Source organism: Stegastes partitus, unplaced genomic scaffold (genome assembly GCF_000690725.1).
Source record: "Stegastes partitus isolate 25-593 unplaced genomic scaffold, Stegastes_partitus-1.0.2 Scaffold595, whole genome shotgun sequence".
NCBI classification, from domain to species: Eukaryota; Metazoa; Chordata; class Actinopteri; family Pomacentridae; genus Stegastes; species Stegastes partitus.
The window spans coordinates 201578-224300 of record NW_007578326.1 but is presented as its reverse complement, the minus strand read 5'-3'; the positions used below and the strand labels follow the sequence as shown (position 1 = coordinate 224300).

Below are 22723 nucleotides of genomic sequence, written 5' to 3'. Positions count from 1 at the left end.
CCCCCCACCCCTCCCCCCGAAAACACAATACAATAAATAAAACAGTTATGACAGCAATTATGGTGAAAGGGGAAAGTTGTGAAGAGAGAAATGAAGGGAGAGAGAATAAAAATGAAACATTTTGTTCTGTTTTCCCCTCCTGAACCAGGGACTGAAATGAAATCATATTTACAGACTGCGACTGAGGATAAACAGTCCGGCTGCTGCTGCACCGGTCTACTAGAGAAAAAAAAAAAATTACAAGAACAACAATATAATAACAATAATAACAAAAATAACAAAATAAAATAAAAGGTACTTGATATTTACAGTTTAGCAGTGAAAAAAGGAGGATAGGAGGAAGCAAAAGGCAGAGGGATGAAAACAAGAAGGAAAGGGAGGGGAGGCTCCAAAAGCTGTTGGGTTTCAGGGGTTTGAGCATAATTCCTGGTCAGATTATTACTGATATCAGTGGAAGTAACATAGTGTGGTAAACTTGGACTGAACATGCACATGTGCGTGTTGGAAGAAAGAAAAGTAGTCCATGTCGGCGAAGGACCGATAGCTGCGCTAATCGTTCCAGATCAGCTCTGACCACCAATACAGGACGAGAACAACATGATATGAGTATCAAAGGCAGGCTGTTTTGAAAGGGGCAAAGAGGACTTCAACAAATCACTCTCACAAACCAAATAAAATGAATTCACAGTCCTGCACAAACACTAACTGTGTATACTGGCTGAGATGACAGCGATGAGTCAAGTGAGCGCAGGTGAGAGCATCCAGTAGTTTGTCTATACCCCCCCTCCCCCCGCACCTGTATTCGGTCTTCAACACAATCTCGTTGATATGAAACCCAACACCGTAAAGTGACAAAATTAATGAGGTGATTATTCACCCTACAATGCCAGGCGACTGTGTTAATTACATTTGAGACATTGAGGCTTCCGTGTCAGACGCAACACTGGAGGCCCACAGTGACGGCTTCTCTCTGTGTGACGTTATGTTAACAGCTGGACAGTACACATAACTTGCCCCCTCTTGTTTCCCTCTACACCCTTTGGAGATGTGCAACACTCACTTGAGGATCAACACGAAACGCTTGGTTTCCAGCTTAACCAATGAAGACATGAGCTTATAATGAAGAAACTGAAGATATGCACTCTGCTCGTATAAAGCTCCCTCTCATTCAAATAAAAGGCAGTTAAGGAGCTAATACTCAAGAAAACAAACCGTAAAGACCGGCTGTGGTGCTCTCCTTTGCAATAAAATTTAAAACCACTTCCTATCTAAAATGCCAGTATGTTCTGTCTTGCAGCAAAGTGGAACACTAAAAAATATTCTTCGCGTGTTCGCCACTGGGCTTGGTAAACTGATAACTTGAGTCGAGTTCAGGGGAGAAAGAGACAGTAGAGCCACTAGTCTACACAGTGGGCTGTACAATCAAACGCTATGTACAGTACAAGTCTGCCATTTTTTGACCCGACTGAGGATGATTGTCAATATTAGTGAGGCCTTAAACGCTGCCCTCATTCTCAGTTTTTATAGCCAATCAGGATCCAAACCTATGGCACCACGGCCACACATAAAAATTAGCTAATGTAAATAAAACAAACTTTAAAAAGGATTGATTATAATACAGAAAATCTACACGACATGTACAACCCTCCTCCACATCTCCTAAACATCCTACCTAACCAATGTAAAGGTTTATTATTCTTAGAAGCCAGACAAGGGCCACCCCGGACGTAAAGCTGCAGCTTATTTTAAGCTGAAGCTCAGTTACCAAAAATGTTGTTTTTAAAACAACCCACAGCTTTCTGAAGCAAGGAGCTGTAGGCATCGTTTTCTACTGGAAATTGTTAGCATTCAGGGAACATAGCAATGCTGAGTGTTTATGTGGGTATGTCTAGTTGTTGGTTTTTTTTCTCTATTGTAGGGGTTTGGAGCCAGGAGGAAGGTTGAGAGGGAGAGGAGCAGAGGAAAGAAAAGGAAAATGGGGGAAGAAACAGAAAATATGACAGAGGGATTAATGCTCAGGTGCTGTTGTTGAGGGATCCAGGTGCTGAGCTGGGCTGGGCGGTACTGTCTGACACACTGCCCTCTGCAGGGGAAGGAAAAATAAAGAAAAGAAGACTACGTGTTACCCAACACCTAATCATTGTCAAAATAGAATTTATATAATTTTACTTTAATTTACTATCACTCAGCAGCTAATACACTGATAACAAGAACTACAGGACAGAAAGAGTGCTGTTTTGCTACTATACATACCATGTGAGGCAGGCGATGTCTGTGCACGAGCGTGAGGAGGAATGAGTGTGGAGTTCAACTGGGGCTGGATAGACAGCTCTGAGAGTGGAGGAAACAAACAAATGTTTAAAATCATATAGTGCTGGCATGATAACAGGATGAACTGTTGACATTTGAAGGAAACTAACTTAGCATCTTTGTGACGATATGTGAAAATAGGGCTGAAAAATTCAGCAAAATACCAATATGGCTGAAAGCAATAACCAAACTGGTAAAATGTGTCACAACATTACAAATGAAGCATTGATTGTGGTACTACAAAAACGCACAGACCTACAAATCAATCTCCAGACATTGGGGAGCATACTGTTTTGTTTTTTTAAATTGTGACTCATATTGCAATGATGACATCTGTTCAGCCCTACGTGAAAATGTAAGAAATCGATAATAATAGAGGAAAAGAAAATATGAAGTAGACTGACCAACGGGACTGAAGTTGAAGAGAAGCGGCAGTTCTCGTCCACTGGGCAGGCGGGTGTTGGGCTGGCGCAGCTCATCAAAGAAGGCGTGCGCACATGCCTCCAAGGGAGACAGCCTGGTCACTGGTGTGTATTCCAGCAGTCGAGAGCAGAGGGCAATGGCCTCTGGTGGGGTACGAGGCTTAAACACCTGGCAAGAGGAAGAAAGAGAAAAATGTTGAAACTGATAAATGATATGCAGGAGTCTGGGTGCAAGTGACTGAAGACTCCTGCAAAGAAAGTGTGCAAAGCATTTCAAAAACAAAACAAAAGCCTACTTACATCTAGTCAAAATTTAAAGTAAATAAAATGTTCACTTCTAACATTTTCGACACTGACTGTATGGTGAACTGCTGCTCAGCACCGACGTTGTGCAGTAATGGGAACATACCTTTGTCCAAGGGTGTGCTTTGATCTGTGGGAATTTGAACTCTGTGTAGTTAGGGTTCATCTCCCGGATCTGCTCCCTTGTTGGTGTCCCCAAAACCTGACAAAGCAGGAGTGAAAAGTTAAGACTTGTAAATGTCAGTTTATCAGTTCTATAGAGAGCACATTGCCCTTTTGGAGATATTGTTCTACATATAATACCACCAGTTTTCAAGTGCTCATGGCTTGAGCTGATTCTTTTTTACATTTTTGTCTGTACATATGCAGCGCTGAGATCCACTCTGACACTTACAACAACCAAACCACCTCACTTGCTGAAACTCTGTTATAGTGGTTTGTTTTTTCTTCACTGTTTACAACGTGTTTACTTTACCTTGATGATCTCTACTAGCTGGTCTACACCACTGTCCCCGGGGAAGATGGGCTGCCCCAGCAACAGCTCAGCCAACACACAGCCGGCTGACCAGATGTCAATGTTGGATGTGTAGTCGGTGGCGCCAAATATGAGCTCTGGGGCACGATAGTACCGTGAGCAAATATAGGACACATTTGGCTCCCCTCGAACCAGCTGCTTTGCACTAGAAGGTTTTAGAAGAGGGAGATGATGATCAACACACAGTAGAAGATAAAAGTGCCAGTCAGCATGAACAGCATGTGTGTTTGTTTCACAAACTAGAGCATGTAAGTGATCAAGACATCTACACAGGGAAAGCCGAAACTGACAAAGACAGTTACACAAACCGGCAGCAGTGAGACACAAACAGTCGCCACAATAGAAAGAAAAACAGACGTGTCCAAAGGCAGCATCTGCTACTGACCTGCCAAAGTCACAGAGTTTGAGGATGGCCGTCTCTGGGTCCACCAGGAGGTTCTGAGGCTTGATGTCTCTGTGACACACACCCTGGGAATGGATATAAGCCAGACTGCGGAACAGCTGGTACATGTACACCTGAGGGGTAAAAGGGAGGGTTGGCGTTATGCCCAACAGTGTTTAAGAGAATCACACACAAACCCCAAGAAAAAAAGGAAAGAACACAGGTCATGGGAGCTTCAACGCTCCATTAGGCTTTCTGCAGGGTCCATCAACTTAAATCTAAAATGCTTTAGGACATTTTTAATATCATGTAGAATCCAATTTAATGCTTGTTTCATGATCACACCTGCTAAAGTGTGACAGAAAACCACTTGGGACAATATGGCCCAGAACAATCACAACTATTACCATTAAATAAAAAAGGGGCCTGGACTGGATTGGTGGATTGATTATTACATTTTTTCTTAAAGATGATTTTTTCAAAGTTCATTGGTATCTGCATTTATATCGTCCAATACAAAAGCTTATTTTAGAAAAACACAATGCAGATAAAAAAAGGATTGGAGTAAGTTAAAATGGTGTCATAGCATAGTTTGTCCAGCAGAATGCACTGCAACTCCATTGTTTGCCCTCTTTGCTGCTCTAATTTTTCACAAATAAATAATTGCTCTTTAGTGCAACTGCGTGCATATTTATAGTCAGCTAAAGCTGTGATGAGGGGTTGCAGGTAAACCTTGAAGTATTTAAATGGTCCCAAGCCTGCAAGTTAGGAAACACTGAACTTAGGGTCCAATGAACATCGCTGCACTGTGCTTCGAGTAAAAAAAAAAAAAAAGCAAGTTGGCTCTTTTAATCAGTATTATCAAACAGCAATATCGTTTCTTACAAAGGTGACTACACACATTTTTGTCATGTTCCAGTCACATGTGCAGCAATTCTTCTTTTGGGTGTACCATATAGGTTTGATGTGATGAAAGCAGCTGTGTGGTGTCTGAGCAGCCTGCAGTCGTGTATTTCAACCCCAAAATAACATAAGAAATATTCTCCCTAAAGATGTGCAGCCATCCTCATTCAATTTAAAAGCTGGAGATGAAATATTTAAATGTAATCTCTTCCAGTATTATACAGACAGAGAGAGAGAGAGAGATGATTGCAGACTGTGATAAATTTAAGGTTGTTTTGCGTTCCTGAAGTCAGGGCTCCCCCAAAAACCAGCATTAGAGGCTACAGCTAAAAATACGTCTGGTGCATTAAACCCACATCACCACCAAAAAGGATAAACTTATGGGGGTTTAAAAAAACCAAAAAAAAACCTTAGGAAGCATTGGAGAATCAACACAACAAGTTTGTTTGTAGTCAGACAGATCTTCTGCTTACGTAAGATTATAACTGCACTTTATATATTGTGAACAGAAGTTTATATACACTTGTAAAGAACATGTACATCACGACAGCCTTGATTTTCAATGACTCCTACAACTCTTTTTTTTTTTTTATTATGGACTGATACAAACACCATCGTGCATTTTGGTGCTTTCATAGATTTATTATAGGACTTCTGGAAATAATCAAAAAACTCTTCTGGGTGAAAAATGCACATACAGCAACTTGAATCATCAATTTTTAGTGATGTAGAATGTTGTACAATCAAATGCTCTTAGTGGCACGACATCTTATCTTCTTGTGAGTGATTACAGCTGCTGACTTCCCTGAGTCCATTCAAATGGAGCCCATTTGATTCAATCATTAGTCTCAACCAGAAACACTGCAATGAAGAAGTCTAAGGAGCCGAGTACACATTTGAAGAAGCAAATAATTGGCTTGAATGAGTCAGCAAAGTTACTTGGAGCCATTTAAAGATGCTTCAGATCCCAAGATTTTTAAGTATAAAGTGCATGGTACAGTCGTGTCACCGCAATGATCAGGAGGAAAATGCAAACTATCACCTGCTGCTGGCAACTGGTCAGAATGGTCAAGAGTTAACCAAGGATCACCAAAAAGCAGGTCTGCAATGAATTAGAAGCTGCTGGAACACAGATGTCAGTGTCCACAGTCAAGCGTGTTTTACGTCATCATAGGTCGAGAGGTTGCCGTCCAAGAAGAAAACCTTTTTTTTTTTAAAACCTTAAAGCTTGGCTGAAGTTTGCTGCTGATCACATGGACAAAGAAAAGGCCTTCTGAAAGATGGTTTTGTGGTCAGATGAAACAAAAATGAGTGAGCAAAATGTTTGGATTAGAGAAGGTGAGGCCTTTAAACCCCAAGAACACCAAACCTACTGTCGAGCAGGGTGGTGGTAGCATTCTGCTCTGGGGCTGTTTGCAGCAAAGTGCCTGCATTGTAGTCACTCAGACACAGGTCACTTTTCTGTTAACATTCCTCATGGCTGCATTCAGATTACACTGATTACATCACAGCACCGGAGAGTACCGTGGTACACATAGGATATTTGTCATTCATGTGAGACTAGTCAATACACTAAGTGATGTATAACAAATAATAATGCAATAACAGACTAAAACCAAACTAATAGCAGCTGATTAAAGTGTCCAAATAAGTGACATGCTTGATTATCTGTGATTTCTTAAACTGTTAAACTAAAAACCCAGGATTCAATCTGAGGACAATTGCGATGTAATGAAATATTTACATATTGAATTCACCAAGGGGATGAATAATGCATCTATCGATCCATTATCTATACACCGCTTAATCCTCACTTGGGTTGCGGGGGGCTGAAGTCCATCATAGCAGACTCAGGGCAAAGACAGGGGACACCCTGGACAGGTCGCCAGTCTATCACAGGGCTATACTTAGAGACAGACAACCAAGCACACTCACATTCACACCTACAGACAATTTAGAATCACCAGTTAACCTCAACATGTTTCTGGACTGTGTGGGAGGAAGCTGGAGAACCCGGAGAGAACCCACACTGCACGGGGAGAACATGCAAACTCCACACAGAAAGATCTCAGGTGTCGTGAACCGGCGACCTTCTAGCTGCAAAGCGACGGTACTAACCCCTGAGACAGCTTGCAGCCTAAATAAAGTGTCAATCTATCTAAAATCATTATCTGTAGCTAAAAATCTGGGACTCTGTGTGTGTAGACTCACCTGTCTGAAGTGAAGAAAAGCACATAGTGTGACCTGCTGCAGCTCTTTCTCTGTGTCTGGATAATTTAATCATTACCTAATTAATGAAGTTACTACTGGTGCTCCTTGCATAATTGCATGCAGCTCTCTCTCTTTTTGGAGACACTCGTGGATCCCACCACTGTCTAATGCTCTAATGCTCATGTAATAAACTACAAAGAAACTAAACTGCCACGTTGTAACAATTCACCTGTCTGATGTGAAGACATGCAGGCCAACATGGTGTGACCTGCCGAGTCCACACTGATCCGCTCTCCATGCTCTTTCTGGGATCATTTATAATTATGGGAATTTAATTAAGTTATCGGCGCTGTTGTTCAGTGTGCAAATGTGTGCAACTCTCTCTCTTTGGAGATGCACATATGGATCCTACTGCTGTCTGATGCTGCAGGTACTAAACAAACTAAACAAAGGGGACAGTTCCAAACAGCTGGAAGAAACAAACTTCAGCTTCACCCAAAATCTTGTAGGGTAGAAAAACAACTTGGACTAAATTCATTATTGGTGAGTATCATTATTGTTTTAGTTGTTATGGTTGGTTATATTATTATCAACAATTCATTTCGCTGTCTAATAGATTTGACATTGTACGGCAAAGTGTGTGTAAAAGGTGTGCTGCGGTTTTGGCACGCTAACTGTAAGAAGAGTCTCTGTAAAGTTTTCAGATGAATCCTGATGCTAAAAAGTCGAAAATAAATCCTTCCCTAAATCACTTGACACAACTTGAAGTCCGGCTGCTTGTGCATGTCTATGTGACGGTTCAGTTCAGACTTGTGCCGTGTTAAAAGTGATACAGAAATGTTGACTGGTCAGACCCGAAGGTTGTCTTGTTAGAATACCCAAGTGCACCAAGACCCAAAGACCCTAAACACAGACATAGCTGAAGCAGGCTAGAATTAAGGTGTTAGACTGGCCTTCCTGGAGTCCTGACTTAAAACTCATCAAGAATCTGTAGATTTGCTCTGAAGAAACAGGTCTGTGTCAAAAAGGCAATAAATGTAGTTTGTGTTGGAGTACATTCTGTCCAGACGAGTGCTCAAAGATACAACCAGAAGCTTATGATGCTACCAAAAGCCCCTAACTGAGTTGAGAATGGCCACAAGACATTTAACCAAACATTAGAATTGCTTTAAGTAGATTGTAATCAAATTTCCAGAAGACCTGTAATAAATCTATGAAAGAACCAAAATGCATGATTGTTTTTTGACAAAGACACATGTGTTTCAATCATTCCATCATAGGAAACTAAAAGTTGTAGGAGGTACTGGAAACTTAAGGCCGCTATGATATTTCCGGTCTTTACACGTGTAGGTAAACTTCGGATCACGACTGTATAATCCAGAAATGCTGTTGGTCATACCTTAGTAAGGCACATGAATGAATGTTTTGATGCAGAGGCTTGGTGAATGCAGTGAGGGGGAAATGGCCGGATAAGCCCACCCAGTCGTGTGTTTTGTTTCTACCTACCTTAACATAAATGATGGGGATGGTGGTCTTGGCCTTATTGAAGTGCCGAGCCACCCTGTACACTGTCTCCGGGACGTAGTCCAGCACAAGATTCAAATACACCTCATCTTTCTGGTAGAGAGGAAACACAGGAAAGAGAATTGTATAAGCACAGGTAGAAAAAGAATCTAAACCACTCCAAATCAAGTTATTTCTTCACAAAACAATAAATCTGTACCAATGTAAAGAAACATGTTGAACTATACATGGGGAGTTAAAAAAAAAAAAGAAGCAGTTGTATGTATTGATTAGCTATACGATTTAACTTGGCTTTTAGACAGATATTAGAAAAGAAATTAAACATTTATTTTGTGCTTTGAGCCATCTTAAGTAATTATTTGCTGGAAGCATGAAACAGCTACAGCTGAGCAGCATTTACACTTTACAGGTAATAAAACACACATATATAGGTTTGAACACCACCGACTGCTAATATTGCTAATGCACACTAAACTCCAAGCACCGTTACAGGAAAGTAATGCAGATTCATAGACACCAACAAAGTACTTCAATAATTAGCTGTATGTTGTTTCTTATTTGAGATGATTTCTATGTACAGAAGCAGAGTTACAATAGATTGAACTCCACAGGATTCTATGCTTGTGAGATGAATGCAGTTCGCCTGCCGTGCTGGATTTCACATAAAATACAGGTCATTGAACACAGCTAACATATAAAGATGCAGCTTGAGCTAAGGAATTTAGAGGCACACAGATTTTATTTCTGGAGTGTACGCAAGATAAGTTGTGCACCAAAAGGTTGAGGAGCCTGTCAGTGTGTCCTAAAGTCATCATCTTCTGTTGCTCAAGTCACAAGAGATCGTAAACCTACAATAATCAATGAGCAATTCGGTTAAAAAAAAAAAAGCTTAGATCCCTACAACTCTAAGTAATGCGTGTTATATAATAAAGACCAAGATTAACTTGTCTAAAACGTGTCTATGAATCATCATTCATGCATGCACCATTAATTGCCTGGGCGTGGAAGCAGAGTGTTTCATCGTGAAACCGCTCACAACAAAAAGGTGAGAGCATACACACCTTCTCTCCGCTGGAGTAGAAGAAGTAACGTAGCCTCACAATGTTGCAATGGTCCAATTTCCTCATAATTTGCAGCTCCCTATTCTGAAATGAAGTAAAGGAAATGGGGAAAAGTGAGAGCAATCCACAGGTTGTCAAACTGCAGCATTTTACTTTACTGTCATTATCTCACCAAGTCAGCCTGTCTAAGCATACCTTAAACCTTTTGTCTTGGAGAACTTTCTTAATTGCCACCATCTCCTGGCTGTCGATGAGGCGTGCCTGGTAGACGACTCCAAAGGACCCATTTCCTATAACCTTAATGTCTGTGTAGGACACTTCCTGAGGGCGATCGGGGCCCTGGCCAGGTGTGGCTACCACTGTCGTCACTTTGCCACTGTCTCCTGTGAATGACAGCATAAATACAACCAGTCAGAGAGATCGTGAAAGCATACATTTGAATATGTGGAGAATTCTGGTCTCACATCAAACTGACATATATTTAAATGAAGCCAATACAAAAGATGCTGTATTTAAATAATAATGGCATAAAAACACACACATTTCTCATTGATAAAATGATGTGAATACAACCCTCCCTGGTTCAGCCTTTAAACCAGTCCCTCTCACAGACAGAAGCTCAACATGAACATTAACACCTCCCCCCTGCTCCCCTGAGTAAAACTACCCTAAACCTCTGTGGATTCATGCACAAGTTTCAGGTCAACTGACCCATTCATTTGAGACTGATGTCAAAGAGCCATCCCATGTCATCACAATTAACCGAAACCTGACACCACAACAGTTTTCCAAACATACTACAGTTAAAATCTCAAATTACTATTTACCAAATACATTACAAAATACTCTTAGTTTTCCTTGCAGCCACGACCCAATAACATCCCCTATAGCGGGATAGTTTTGGTAAGTCAGTTTAATCTTGTTTAAACTCCCTGCAGCAAGAAAAGTGCAGCCCAGCTTGCAATGCGTCTCAAATCCAAGTTGTGAGACATGCGCTGAGCCATCCCCGCTGTAGCTTTAACACAACCTGAATATAGTTCAACAGTCTCAATTACAGTTTCAGCTGGGCGACCGTGTCCTCTCCATTACGTCAATATTCCCATTACAATAACGTACATATATCATCCATGAATGAGTTGTTTAAGAGCTCCTTAAGCGCATACTTGCATTTACTGCATGTTGTACGCTGCTAGAAGTGCAGCAGTAGAAAAGTTTTTGTGAACATGGGTAGGCATGTTTAGTGACAACATGATGCAAGTAAGATCCAGAGAATTCTCCAAAACTTTGAAATGAAACCAGGTCATGGTGAGTTATATCATCAGACATTGTGAACATATCCATCCTGGCTCCTATCTCGTATCGGTAAACCTGGCCAATCATAGTGTCAAGTGGGTGTAAATGTCAACTTTCAGAATGTGGTGTGGATGCTTGGTATTGGCTTCTTAGGATTCATATGTTTTGATCTGCAAGTTCAAATAACTTCTCATTCCACGTTTTATCTGCATTTGTGACTTCTGACTACACTGAGAACACTCACTTAAATGTGGGTGTATTTAAATGTGACAAATCAAAATTAATTAGTTTTGCTGACGAAGTGACATGATGAATTGGAACACAGGAAAATGGCTACTACACCCTCATCACGTCACATGAAGGACAAGTGTGATCTCTGGCATTTAAAGACTGTTTCACGCACACGTACAAGGTGTGTGTTTCCATCTTGTCAGTGTCATAGCCGGGCTGACTTTTGACTTTGCAGAAATGAAGCAACGGGAGACACTCAAGATCTAATGATATGTGACATCTTAAGTTAGGGTCAAGTAGCTGCTCGGTGTTCCACGTCTGCGCACGTGTTGGGTCAAGAATGATGTGACAAACGGGCACCAGAAGCAACAACAAGAGGAGGGTAAGAACAGCAGATGAAGAGGCGCATTGCCAAAAGACTTGTCAGAGCCTGTAATAAAATTGCATGGACAGTAGCACACCCAGAGGTGCTACCATTTTCTGGGCTTGCTCACTTCGCCTGTCTCAACAGGACCCTTTTTGATTTCTAGTACGTCTCCAACATTCAAAATGGAGTCACACAACAATAAATTTGAGTATCTTTAAAAAAAATAAACCCCATAACCAAACAATAATGGCATGGCCTGGCTTTATCGACTGTCATTTCTGCCTGTGTGAATACATACGGATGCCATGGTGGTGCAGCACAGCTAGAAAGTCCTAACGTCGCTGCACCCTGTGCCTACATGAGTTTTCCTCAGGTGCTCCAGCGTCCTGCCACAGGCCAAAGTCATGCATTGTAGGTTACTTGGTGATTCTAAATTGGCCGTATCTGAGTGTGAGCATGGTTGCGTGGTTGTCTGTCTCTCTGAGTTGGACCTGTGTCCTGTCCAGGGTGCCGTCCTCAGGATAAGGAAGCATAGAGGACGGATGGATGAATACATAAGCTTTAACAAAAAATCGTTTGATGGTTTAGTCAATAGAAAATTAGATCACTGTCACCAGCTGACTATAACAAACTACAAAAGTATACTTCTCTATTTTTGAACCTCTCCAGCCCAAACTTTTTCTAAGGTTAACAATAAACAGCAGCGGGTGGCAAATTCACATGATTGCCCTGGATTTCATCTCTCCCCTCAGGTCAGCAGGAAATATTCCGCTTTTGCCGTCAGTGGCGGTGTGGTTCCTGCACATTGCTATATTACAGCTGTGCCTTTGTATTTCATCTTAGCATCACTTTCACACTCTTTTTAAACAAGTTAAGTCAGAGGGGAAAACATTAAATATGGAGCAGCTGTGGCATGATAGTGTCTTGAATAATGCAGAGACGAGCACTCAGCTGTCAGTGAATAGCTTTGCTTGCTAATATCCAAGGCTAATAAGTACAGGAGAGGGACTTTCGTCACACCCACATTTAGTAAGCAATTACCTTGGAGATTGTTTGCGAGTGTAAATCTCAAGCACACTTTTAATTTGCTGAAAAATGATCAGTAGTTGCGTGACCAATTACAACTAATATTTTATCATCAGCGGTCTATTAGTACTATTCCTCATAGTGTTTGATGATAAATATACACCACGGGGCTTAGATAAATCACTCCAAAGCTACTGATTAATTTTAATCCATACAACTACACACTACAGAGGCCTCAATCGAACCAGTGGCAATCAGAGTCACATTATATGCACCTCAGTAGACTTCATTAACAGCTCATTCGTTTGCTGATCAGATAGCTAGACAGGACAAATACTGTTTCATATGGCTCGGGAATTCAATATTTTTTGTTCAAATAAATGTGTCCCTAGTATTTAAAATGTCCAAGAAAGTAGTAAAGCTGGTACTAAATGCTTGTTCAGATTACTACTCTTCTTATCGTGTCTTATTTAATTTAGACATTCATATTTGGAATACATTTCAGGCATTTTAAAAATTGCAACTTTTTGTTAGATCCCAACAAATTGGAAACAAAAATGCTACCCTCTGCTGTCAGAGTGACTTTTAGCGTTGCCAAAAATGCCATTTTTCCATTTCTGTTAGATTGAAACAGGTATTATAGTAGTGATTCAACTTTGGCTTGTTAATCAAGATCATTTATTCACTGCTGCATTAAAACCATGATGATCAGTTTCTATAAATTGGGTTAATGGTCTGTCAGAGCTGCATACCGTGTCAGAAACCCCCTCCGTCTACAACTTTTCAATGTCACATAGGGGCTGTCTGTGTCACCGTTGATCTGACATTCACAGCCACTTCATGCTAGTTGTGTGGAGGTGAGAGAGGAGCTAGGCACTGCACTTCTCTGTCCAGCTTTATTTTATTAATTTGTTACTCAATTATTCCATTATGATCCAATGCAGCAAAAACGATGGCACATATATAATGTCTGATGTGATCACACAGCACATCTTAGGTATTAGTTCTGAGGAACCATAACCCGGCCCTAACATGCTCAAAGGTTGTCTGACCACAGGTTAGTGGCAAAGTCAGAGGGAGCTGAAGTAGCATAAGCAGCCTTCTTGTCACCAGTGCTACACAGCTTCCAGTGTCTCAGCAAGCACGGATCATTCTTTAGGAAATCACAATGTGCACATTCAAATTAAAGCCTGGAGTTTATATGTGTGTCCAGTCACACTTGTTTTGGCTGAAATGCCTAAAAGTAGAGATGGAGTGTTGACATGGCCTAAAACAGTACTTTTGTCTCTGCACCTCTGACACAAGAAAATTCTTTCACAGAAAATACAGATCCTGATGATCAAAACTGAGATATTCTGAAAATTGTGCAATGGTAAAATTATAATGCACTTTAAAGTAAATACATACAAACTGATTGGTTGCACGTAGTAAGTTCAGCAAAGATTTGCTACACACCAATTTGCGTCAACATTTCAGATTTAATTTATATTCTTTGCTAGCCATTTCATCAGTTGAAACAATCAGTTATTGATCAACCTCAAGATTTGAAACATGACCTGTGACTTAATTTTCCTTTGTCGTCCAGGCTGTCCAAGCCTCCAGATCTTCAGTCAACTGCTACCACTGCATAGCTACATGACCTGTGAGCATTCTGCAAGTTCTTGTCATCACACCATTGTAGCTAACTGCAAAAAATATCTTGTTGGCAAGCAAGGGTGTTCAGTACAGCAGTCAAAATGGTGAACAGAAAGAGTATGATCCGACTGTTTGCATGAAAGTAGACAGCCTACTTAACGGTTTATAGCTTCTTCTAAGTTGGACAAAAACCTAATGTAATTCTGAACATGTCTTGCACTTGAGAGTGCTGACAAAGCTGGCTAAGTGCAGTGACAAATACAGTTTGGCTAAACTGTTTCCATGACAGGAGAATAGAGGATTCTCACTTTCCCGATTTCAAAGATAACCTGGAACAGATTTGAGCTTGACCAGATGTCTAAACCCATGCATAAATGTTTTCATGTGTGCTTAAGTGTGGGCATCCAGGCGAGCAGTTAGATAATGTTGAGGTAAGGTCAACATTCGCTGGTTAATAAGCAAACATGAAGGCTTACTGGAACTCTGTATTATGGGACGTTGTGGCCGACAAGCATTTCCATGTTTTCAGGTTACCACACAACGTAATGTTTTACCCGATGTCGTAGCGTTTTAAAAATATGTGTGCAAGTTTAAATTGAAAATAAAATCAAATAAAATTCAACTACATGGTTTCAGCCTAACCTTTGGATGTGTTAGCAAGCTAGGTAGCTTCCACCTCTGATATTAAAGTCGAATATGTTAAAGTGTCGGCTAACACCAAGTCTGTTCTTGTGTTACAGTGCAATAATAGTGGTTAAATAATGTAGCCGGAAAATAAAACATAACCATACTTAACGTCGAAATATCAGCGGCTTAGTTCTAAGCTTGCTGCCACAGCTAACGATAATGTTAGCCATCGATAAAAGCCCTGATCGCACTGCTACCTTAATGAAAAACACAGCTAACGTTAGCTGGACGGCTAACATAAGTTAGCCACTCAGCTAACATCTTGCTGGCTAAGGTGAGCTCCACCGACAATAATCGACATTAAATACAGTCCGACACAATGTTTTTAAAATAACGCACAACCCGAGGCTTTGCTAAAGGCCGCATATTGGTCTTATGACTGATAGATAGCATAATACTTACTAGGAAGTTTCAAATTCCCAAAGCTCGTCGAGCTGCTTCCACTGGCTTGTGAAGCCCCAGCTTTTCCTGTCGAGCTTCCGCCGGCTACTGACGATCCGGCACCGGCTGCAGCAGATCCGGGAGCTCCGGGAGGCTCAGCGAATGAGCTGGTCCTGGGCCGCCCGCTGCCGCTCATATTTATGTAAACTAAAGCCGGGGCAAGGTTGAACGTTATTACCAGCCACACCGGCAGAGACTTAAACTATGTAAGTGGATTTCAATATTCGATATAAATAAAAACTACACTTACAGCGTTCAGTATAGGTTGCCCGTCTCCCCCTTTCTTCCTCTGTAGAACGGTGATGGTGGGGGGACTGGGGAGTTGACGCACAACGTCGTAACGCTCGCAAGGGTTCATGGGAAACTGAGTCGTTGAGGGCTTTGAATCCACACTACAATGCTAACGGGAAATAAATCACTCTTGCATTGTTTAACTCCAGCGCATTGTGTTTATTTAACGTTGGGATTATGTACACATATTTAACCCAATATTATCAGGGTCAATCATGCGTTTTGAAATGAACTAAGTTAATGTTTGTATGCCTAAATAGTTTTTTAAAAGACCGACATACAATAAAGCACACAAATTACAGCACTAAAAAAAACTGAATAAAGACATAGACTGATGACAATTAAGCAGACAGGGGCAAAGATATTCAACAGGCGATATAATCACAACTAAAACTACAATTCCCATAAGTGAAGGACAGTATATGATTGACAGCCAGCTTGTGCAATCAGAGAATGCGAAATGTTCAGGCTACCGCAATGGGCGGGGCTTCGTATCACAAAAAAATGGAGGCGATCGGCGGGCAAACGTTTCATTACACGCTTTGTAATGTTATTTCCCATGGACACTTTTCACTTTTTGATTTCCATGTCACGGATGTTGGCGAGGGACTAACAAAAATTCGTACGACTGTGTGAACGGAGAGTGACGACGACACGAGGGATTGTCCAACGAGAGTAAATGAGAGGTAAGGGGGAAAGAAGGGCCCGCCATCGTAGCCTGAGAGCTTCGGGGAAAAGTGGGTAGCGCCGCCTGACGGACCGCCCGACGAACCGGGGAGCCGCTGTCAGGAAATCGCGGTGCCGAGAAACAGGTCTGCAGTATCGGAGGGAGCGCCGCCAACAGCTCTCCATATGCCATCACACACTGTAAACAAAGATATGAGTCACATTTGTAAGGAACCAGACATGGATTTGTTAGCGTCCGTTCAGCAGGGCTCGTGTTGTCAGAGACACAGGCCCGTCATCTGGCTAACGCCTGAAAACTGCGATGTTTGTTGGCGGGGTTTTTTCCCCTCCATAATGTCCATATGAGCATCACTGGGTGTTTTTATTGTAGCAATCAGTTACTCATGTAACGTTGCTGTGTGCGTTGGGCGAGAGGAACTCTTTCCCCATGTTTCCAACCATCTGATGCTGCACATCTTCTGAGTCATGTGCTTTACTGGCTGTTAAATGTCACATTCTTGTTTCCCACAGGTGTGCTCTTCTGCTGGCTTTCTGGATTTAAAAAAGTTGTCATTTATTGGACACAGCTGTGACATTTCAGTTCAACACTTTTCATGATACACTCACAACCTGCATAAGACGGCACACAGTACAGACACATTGCCACGATGGAGGAACAGCAGCAGGAGGAGGCAGAAGGCGTGTACGTGGAGCACCAGTACATGTGCAGCGAGTGCCACCAGCTCTTCAGCACGCTTGAGGATGTGCTGATCCACCAGCAGATCCACATCGGTCAAGACGGGGAGGGGGAAGGTGAGGTAGGGGAGGCCATGACCATCCACCCCGAGATGGGACAGAGCCAGCAGTATCAGTGTCTGGAGTGTGGGAGCCTCCTCCTAAACCCAGAGGAGCTGCTGCAGCATCAGGAGATGCACATGAGAGAGGCTGGGATGGAGGTAGAGCAACAAGGTGACACATCTGTTTTGATTTCTCATGCATGCATGAAAAGTTGAAGAGTGTTAAGATATTAGTAATGTACAGTAATCATTTCATGGTGCAACATATTAGTCTTCCAAAGAAGTGAGTTGAGAGCTTGTTTAAAAAAATCTGAGAATGCATTTGTTAAATTCCTAATAAATCAAATTCTTTGTACAATCTCACCCAGTTTTCACATCACACATGAGTAACACGTTTTTGTTTTTCATTTGCATCACAATTAGTTGGAGTAAGAATAAGAGACAGCACTAACCATCTGTGTTTCTGCCTGTTCCCCAGAGCTGGAGGCAGAGGAAGCCGGATCAGAGACTCCAGTGTCTGGACCGGTTCAATACCAGTGTCTTGATTGTCTTGCTCTGTTTGATTCCCCGGACACTTGGCTGGAGCACCGAGGAACTCACAGCAGGAGCAGCACACACAGTAACACAGAGACCACAGTAAGGGACCTTTTACTGTTGTCACAATAATGATTAATGTAGTAGATGGTGAAGTCTAGTTCCTGGACAAACTTCCTCCACAGATGGCAGTGAAGGCTTTGTCAAGGAAACTTTTGTCTATTAAAATAAGTTGATCCCTGAAATTGTTGTACCTATGCCATGCACTAAGATAGACGAGCCTTGGTTTGGTTGGATAAAATCACCTGGTAAATCGTAGTTATATTTTCAATTAACACGAGGTCAAATGTAGAGTAGATTTTTGGGGGACTTTTTTTATATTAAATATGTATTTTTCACTCCCGAATCATCGACATGTGCTGCTCAACTTTTTCATGACTACAGTCAAAAGCATTATTAGCCTTGTGGCCATGCATCTATTCCATTCAGATCTGTCCAATAGACTATAGACTGCACTCACACATCACCAAAGTGAAACATTTTTCTCCGTGACTGTAATTCCAGACACTTAAAATATAAGTTTAGTGTTTGATAATCTACTAAAATGAAGTGGCAAGAGTCTAAAACTGTTTCTTATTCTAGAATGAAAAGGTGATTATCAATGTGTTTAATATCTGTGGCACTGTATTCATTGAATGTAAAAACAACATTAATAAAAGCATGTTTGTGTGTGTGTCTGCAACAGGAGTATGTGTTACAGCCGGATGGCACCGTCACTCCACTGAACAATATGCCAAATTACGTGCTGAGTGAGCAGCAGGCGGGAGAGATCTTGGCACAGGTACTTTGATTTAAACACCCTAAACAGAGGCATGCATGTGAGATCTGTTGTTTATTTCTTTTCTGTACATTCTTGTGTGTTTGCAGGTACTTGCCCAGCAGCAGCAGCAGCAGCAGCAGCAACAACAACAGAAGAGACGTCAGCCTCTCTCTAAACCTGCTGCATCGTCCCGCTCCTCCCTGCTGCCTCCTGTGACTCCGACTCCAGGCTCCGCCACCATGCACCTGCAAATTCTTACAGCTCAGGCTCTGGCAGACAACTCCACTCCCACTCAGCGTCGCTCCAAGCTGCCCCGTCTGTTGCCTGCATCGAGCCGAAGCTCTTCTGCAAAGCTGGGAGTCCTGGAGAATGGTGTCCAGAGACTGGAATTAAGACTGGCCCAGAGCGTCCACGCCGACAGCCAGCAGCAGCAGCCAACGGAGGTGGTGGTCATCCACCCTTATGAATGCTCAGAATGCTCCCTTCTCTTCCAGACCCCAGAGGACTTCCTGCAGCACCAGGGGGAACACTTCTTGGGCCAGGACAAAGAAAGCGGGGAGCCAGGGGTCATGAGCGGCTTCGAGGAGGTGCGAGGGAGGGAAGAAACTACAGAGAAAGTGGAAGACGTCAGAGTTAGAGTAGCTGAGAAGAAAACAGCAGTCTGGGCCAAACCCCAACAATGTGAGCTTTGCAACCGCAGCTTCACCTCAGTCAATCGGTTGGCTGCTCACAAACGTGTGCACGAGCAGGGCACGCACGAATGCCCAGAATGTGGTAAGGTGTTCAAGAAAGCCACATCACTGCAGACCCACATGCGCACACACTCAGGCGTTGCCCGGTATCTGTGTGTGGACTGTGGTAACGGTTTTACCACTGAGATGACTCTGATCATGCACAGGTAAAGGCTTGGTAACACTAGAGCAGACAATATAATAAGAAACTGATAGAAACTTTAGATTTTTATGTGTCATCTTTTCCTCTTGGGTTCTTGCAGGAAGTCCCACACAGCAGACCCCCTCCATAAGTGTCAGTTCTGCAACAAAACTTTCACCAACATGACAAAGTACCTCTACCACCGTCGAACCCACCTCAACCGCGATACATCTGGCGTGCCCCTCTCTGTCTCTGCGGTAGGACAATAAGCTCATCGCCTTCCTACATTGCTTCCGCTACCTCAAGTTAGCATGCCTTTTCAATTTGATACATGTCTGTTGTCTTTTTCAGGTGTCAGCTCCAAGAAGAGCATCTGCCTCTGCTCTTTCCATCCTCCAGAGAGCAAGAGAGAATAAGAATCCCCACAGGGCTGAGGAAAAACTCAACCTGCTGGCCCCTCTCACAGAGGAAGAGATGGAAGCACTGGGGGATCCAACACAAAGTTCTCCGAGCATAGTGGAAGGAGGCGAGGCTGAAAAGGAGGGGGAGCACAGCAACATGGAGGTGTCAGAGCCACTCCAAGGAAACTCTGCTGACCTCCAGCACGCAGAGGATGCCAACGTGTCAGCTTCAGACATTCCTCCTCTGAATGAGGCCGTCAGGTCTAATCCCGCCGACTCCGCTGAAGCTGCTTCGTGCACGTCATCAGACAAAGGGCCTTATTCTTGTCATTCGTGCCCTAAAACTTTTCCCTCCCAGCTACAGGTAGTACACCATCGACGCAAGTCCCATGTCACAGAGCGCAGCTTTATATGTGGCATCTGCGGAAAGTCCTTTAAGAAGCAGATCCACGTACGAAACCACATACGCACACATACCGGTGAGAGGCCCTTCCAGTGTTCTGACTGTGGCAAAACGTTCTCCTCTTTAGCCAATCTGATGAGGCACAATCTCATCCATTCTGGTGTGCGCCCATACCGCTGTGATGTCTGCCATCGCTCCTTTTCCCAGTCATCCAACCTTCGTCAGCACAGCCTGCTGCACTCTAGCGCTGCGACGCTTAGCTGCCCCGACTGCCCCGCCACCTTCCGCTGGCCCACCAAGTTAGCAGCACATCGCTACACCCAACATCCAGGAGCTCCGGCCCCATTCCCCTGTATTCACTGTGATGCCGGCTTCCTAACCAGGAGGCAACGAGACAGCCACTGTCTAGAGCAGCACCCGACGCTGGTGCAGGCCAATGCAGGGCCAGAGGTGAGCAAAGAGACCCACTACCAAGTGGAGCTGGGTAAGGATGTGACCTCGGAGCCCTCTAGCTCAACAACAGGGGGAGCAGAATCAGGGGATTCAGCCGGTCTTGTGAGGGGGGGCTTGGATTGTAACATCTGTGGGAAGAAGCTCAATTCTCCTGCCAACTTGCGACTTCACAGACTGAGCCACTTCGCCTTGGGCCCTGGACGGCCTCGGTGCAACCCAGGGAAGCGGCCTAAAGCTCACCAGTGCCCCGTTTGTGGCAAACTGTTTGTGTCTTCCTCTGGAGTCGCGCTTCACCAACGAGTCCACACTGGCGAACGCCCGTTCCCCTGCCAAGTGTGCGGAAAGCGCTTCCGTCAGAACACACACCTGCGAGAGCACCTGCGCACACACTCTGGCGAACGGCCTTTTTGCTGCGAGGTGTGCGGAAAGGGTTTCATCCAGAGTATGCACCTGGCTGAACATCGGCGGACGCACACAGGCGAACGGCCACACGTGTGCCCGCTTTGTGGTAAAGCCTTCAAGACCTTCTCCAACCTCAGGAACCATAAGAAGACCCACACGAGGCAGCAGAGGCTGGATGAGGAGGCTGCTGCCCAGGCTACCCTGGAGACCAGCTCTTCTGTGGCTGTGATAGATGCTTCTACAGTGGAACTAGCTAATGGGCAGCCACAGCTAATCCAGATCCAAACCTCTGATCTACAGCAGGTAACTATGGATTTTGTAGTCACCAACATTTGACTTCTGCAGCAGTGTTTATCCTTTTGGGTCCTAGTTTTTTTTTTTTAACACATTAACTGTTTCTGTTTTAGGATACACTACTTGACGTGAACAACTGTATTCAAGATCTATAAATATTATACACATAAGCATCATTTAACTATAAGATTTGTGGAAAAATTGCATTAGAATTCTGAAATTGTCCGGTGTGATGGCTCATTGCAGAGCAGCAACTGAACAGTGATGCTTTACAAATAATTAACCAATAAATGAAATATGGGAGGACTGACAAAGTAAAACAACCAAGATTTACACAAAGTAACATTTATTCAGGCTTTACTCAAACCATGTCAATCGTCTTTTGACTTCTGAAGGTCATAACGGTCAAATTGTAGAATGTGGATTATGTACAAAACCATATAAGTAAATAAAAGGCAGCTGTTCAGCGAACGCTTTGCATTAAAGAGGACAGTCAGATTTTGCTCTCCAGTCAATTGGATTTCCAACACTTTCATTGTCGCAATCATGTGTGTTTTGTTTATGTTATTCTAAATGTTCCCTCTCGCAGGCGCAGGGCACCCCCACCATTATGTGTAATGAGTTCGGGGAGACCATTGCCATCATCGAGACCAGCGAGGGAGGAGCGCTGCCTCTGGAGCAGGCCCTGGAGATCTACCACACGGCTTTGGAGAACGGCCTCGCCATGGACGCAGTCGCTGTGGACGGACTGCAGCTCCTCTGAGGAGGAGTTAAAGCCAACAAAAAAAAAAAACAGAATTTATTCTTGAGATCTATTGTGGAATTCATAAGACCAATGCGAGTCTTAATCCTGATTGAAACAAAGACTAATCGACTACTGTGAGAATGAGTATTCAGTTGTGATCTACTGGAACCAGATGATAATGTTCTGGACAAGAGTGCTAAGTTAATAAAAATTAATTTCAGCAAAAAGACCAAAGTATGTCAGCGTCTCTCTTTTACAAAGCTAAGAGAGGGATCAGTATTGAAGTGTACAGAAGTGATGCATATTAAAATGTATGATGTGGTATTAACAAGGAATAAGGACCATTGGTTGTGCCTCAGATTACATTTGTACAATTTAATTTAATCATGTTGATGACACTGATGTGATTTTCTTGTGTTTAAAGGTTCGAAGGTCAACCTGTTTGAAATAATCGAATAAATGTTTTTTCAAGATCATGTAACCCGATGTCATTCGATACGTGAACATTCACACACCTGGAGCCACCTCTGGACACTGCAGAGACACGTTGGCTTCATTTGAACAAGGTCTTATGTTTGGAGGGGCTGGACAAAAATGATGCTTCGACATCCTTCATAAAACCTCTATTTCTGCTTGAGGAGAAGACATTTTTCACATTGCCAGCAATAAAATCACTAAGTGAACACCTATTTTTATTTGCATACTGAAAGATA

General features: G+C 42.9%; 2 protein-coding genes across 3 annotated transcripts; one reads left to right on the top strand and one right to left on the bottom strand.

Annotated features, from left to right (window-relative positions):
* Nucleotides 1–6: 6 nt before the first annotated feature.
* On the bottom strand, nt 7–15647 carry gsk3ab (glycogen synthase kinase 3 alpha b). Of its 2 annotated transcripts, XM_008289141.1 has the most exons (11): nt 15582–15647; nt 15293–15478; nt 9847–10034; nt 9652–9735; nt 8573–8683; nt 3956–4086; nt 3511–3715; nt 3142–3237; nt 2715–2901; nt 2254–2331; nt 7–2083 (listed from the first exon to the last, which is right to left on the bottom strand). In XM_008289141.1, exons 2-11 carry the CDS (start codon nt 15465–15467, stop codon nt 2016–2018), a joined length of 1323 nt encoding a protein of 440 aa, XP_008287363.1. In that variant the 5' UTR covers nt 15468–15478; nt 15582–15647; the 3' UTR covers nt 7–2015. The 2 variants fall into 2 exon arrangements, with proteins under 2 accessions (XP_008287363.1, XP_008287362.1); XM_008289140.1 differs by having other exon boundaries at nt 15293–15612.
* Nucleotides 15648–16124: 477 nt separating this feature from the next.
* Nucleotides 16125–22491, top strand: znf526 (zinc finger protein 526). Its single transcript, XM_008289133.1, has 8 exons — nt 16125–16308; nt 16820–17257; nt 17564–17721; nt 18365–18460; nt 18547–19337; nt 19434–19569; nt 19664–21274; nt 21855–22491. The coding sequence occupies exons 2-8, from the start codon at nt 16957–16959 to the stop codon at nt 22026–22028; spliced, it is 3267 nt and encodes a 1088-aa protein (XP_008287355.1). The 5' UTR covers nt 16125–16308; nt 16820–16956; the 3' UTR covers nt 22029–22491.
* The last annotated feature ends 232 nt before the right edge of the window (nt 22492–22723 follow it).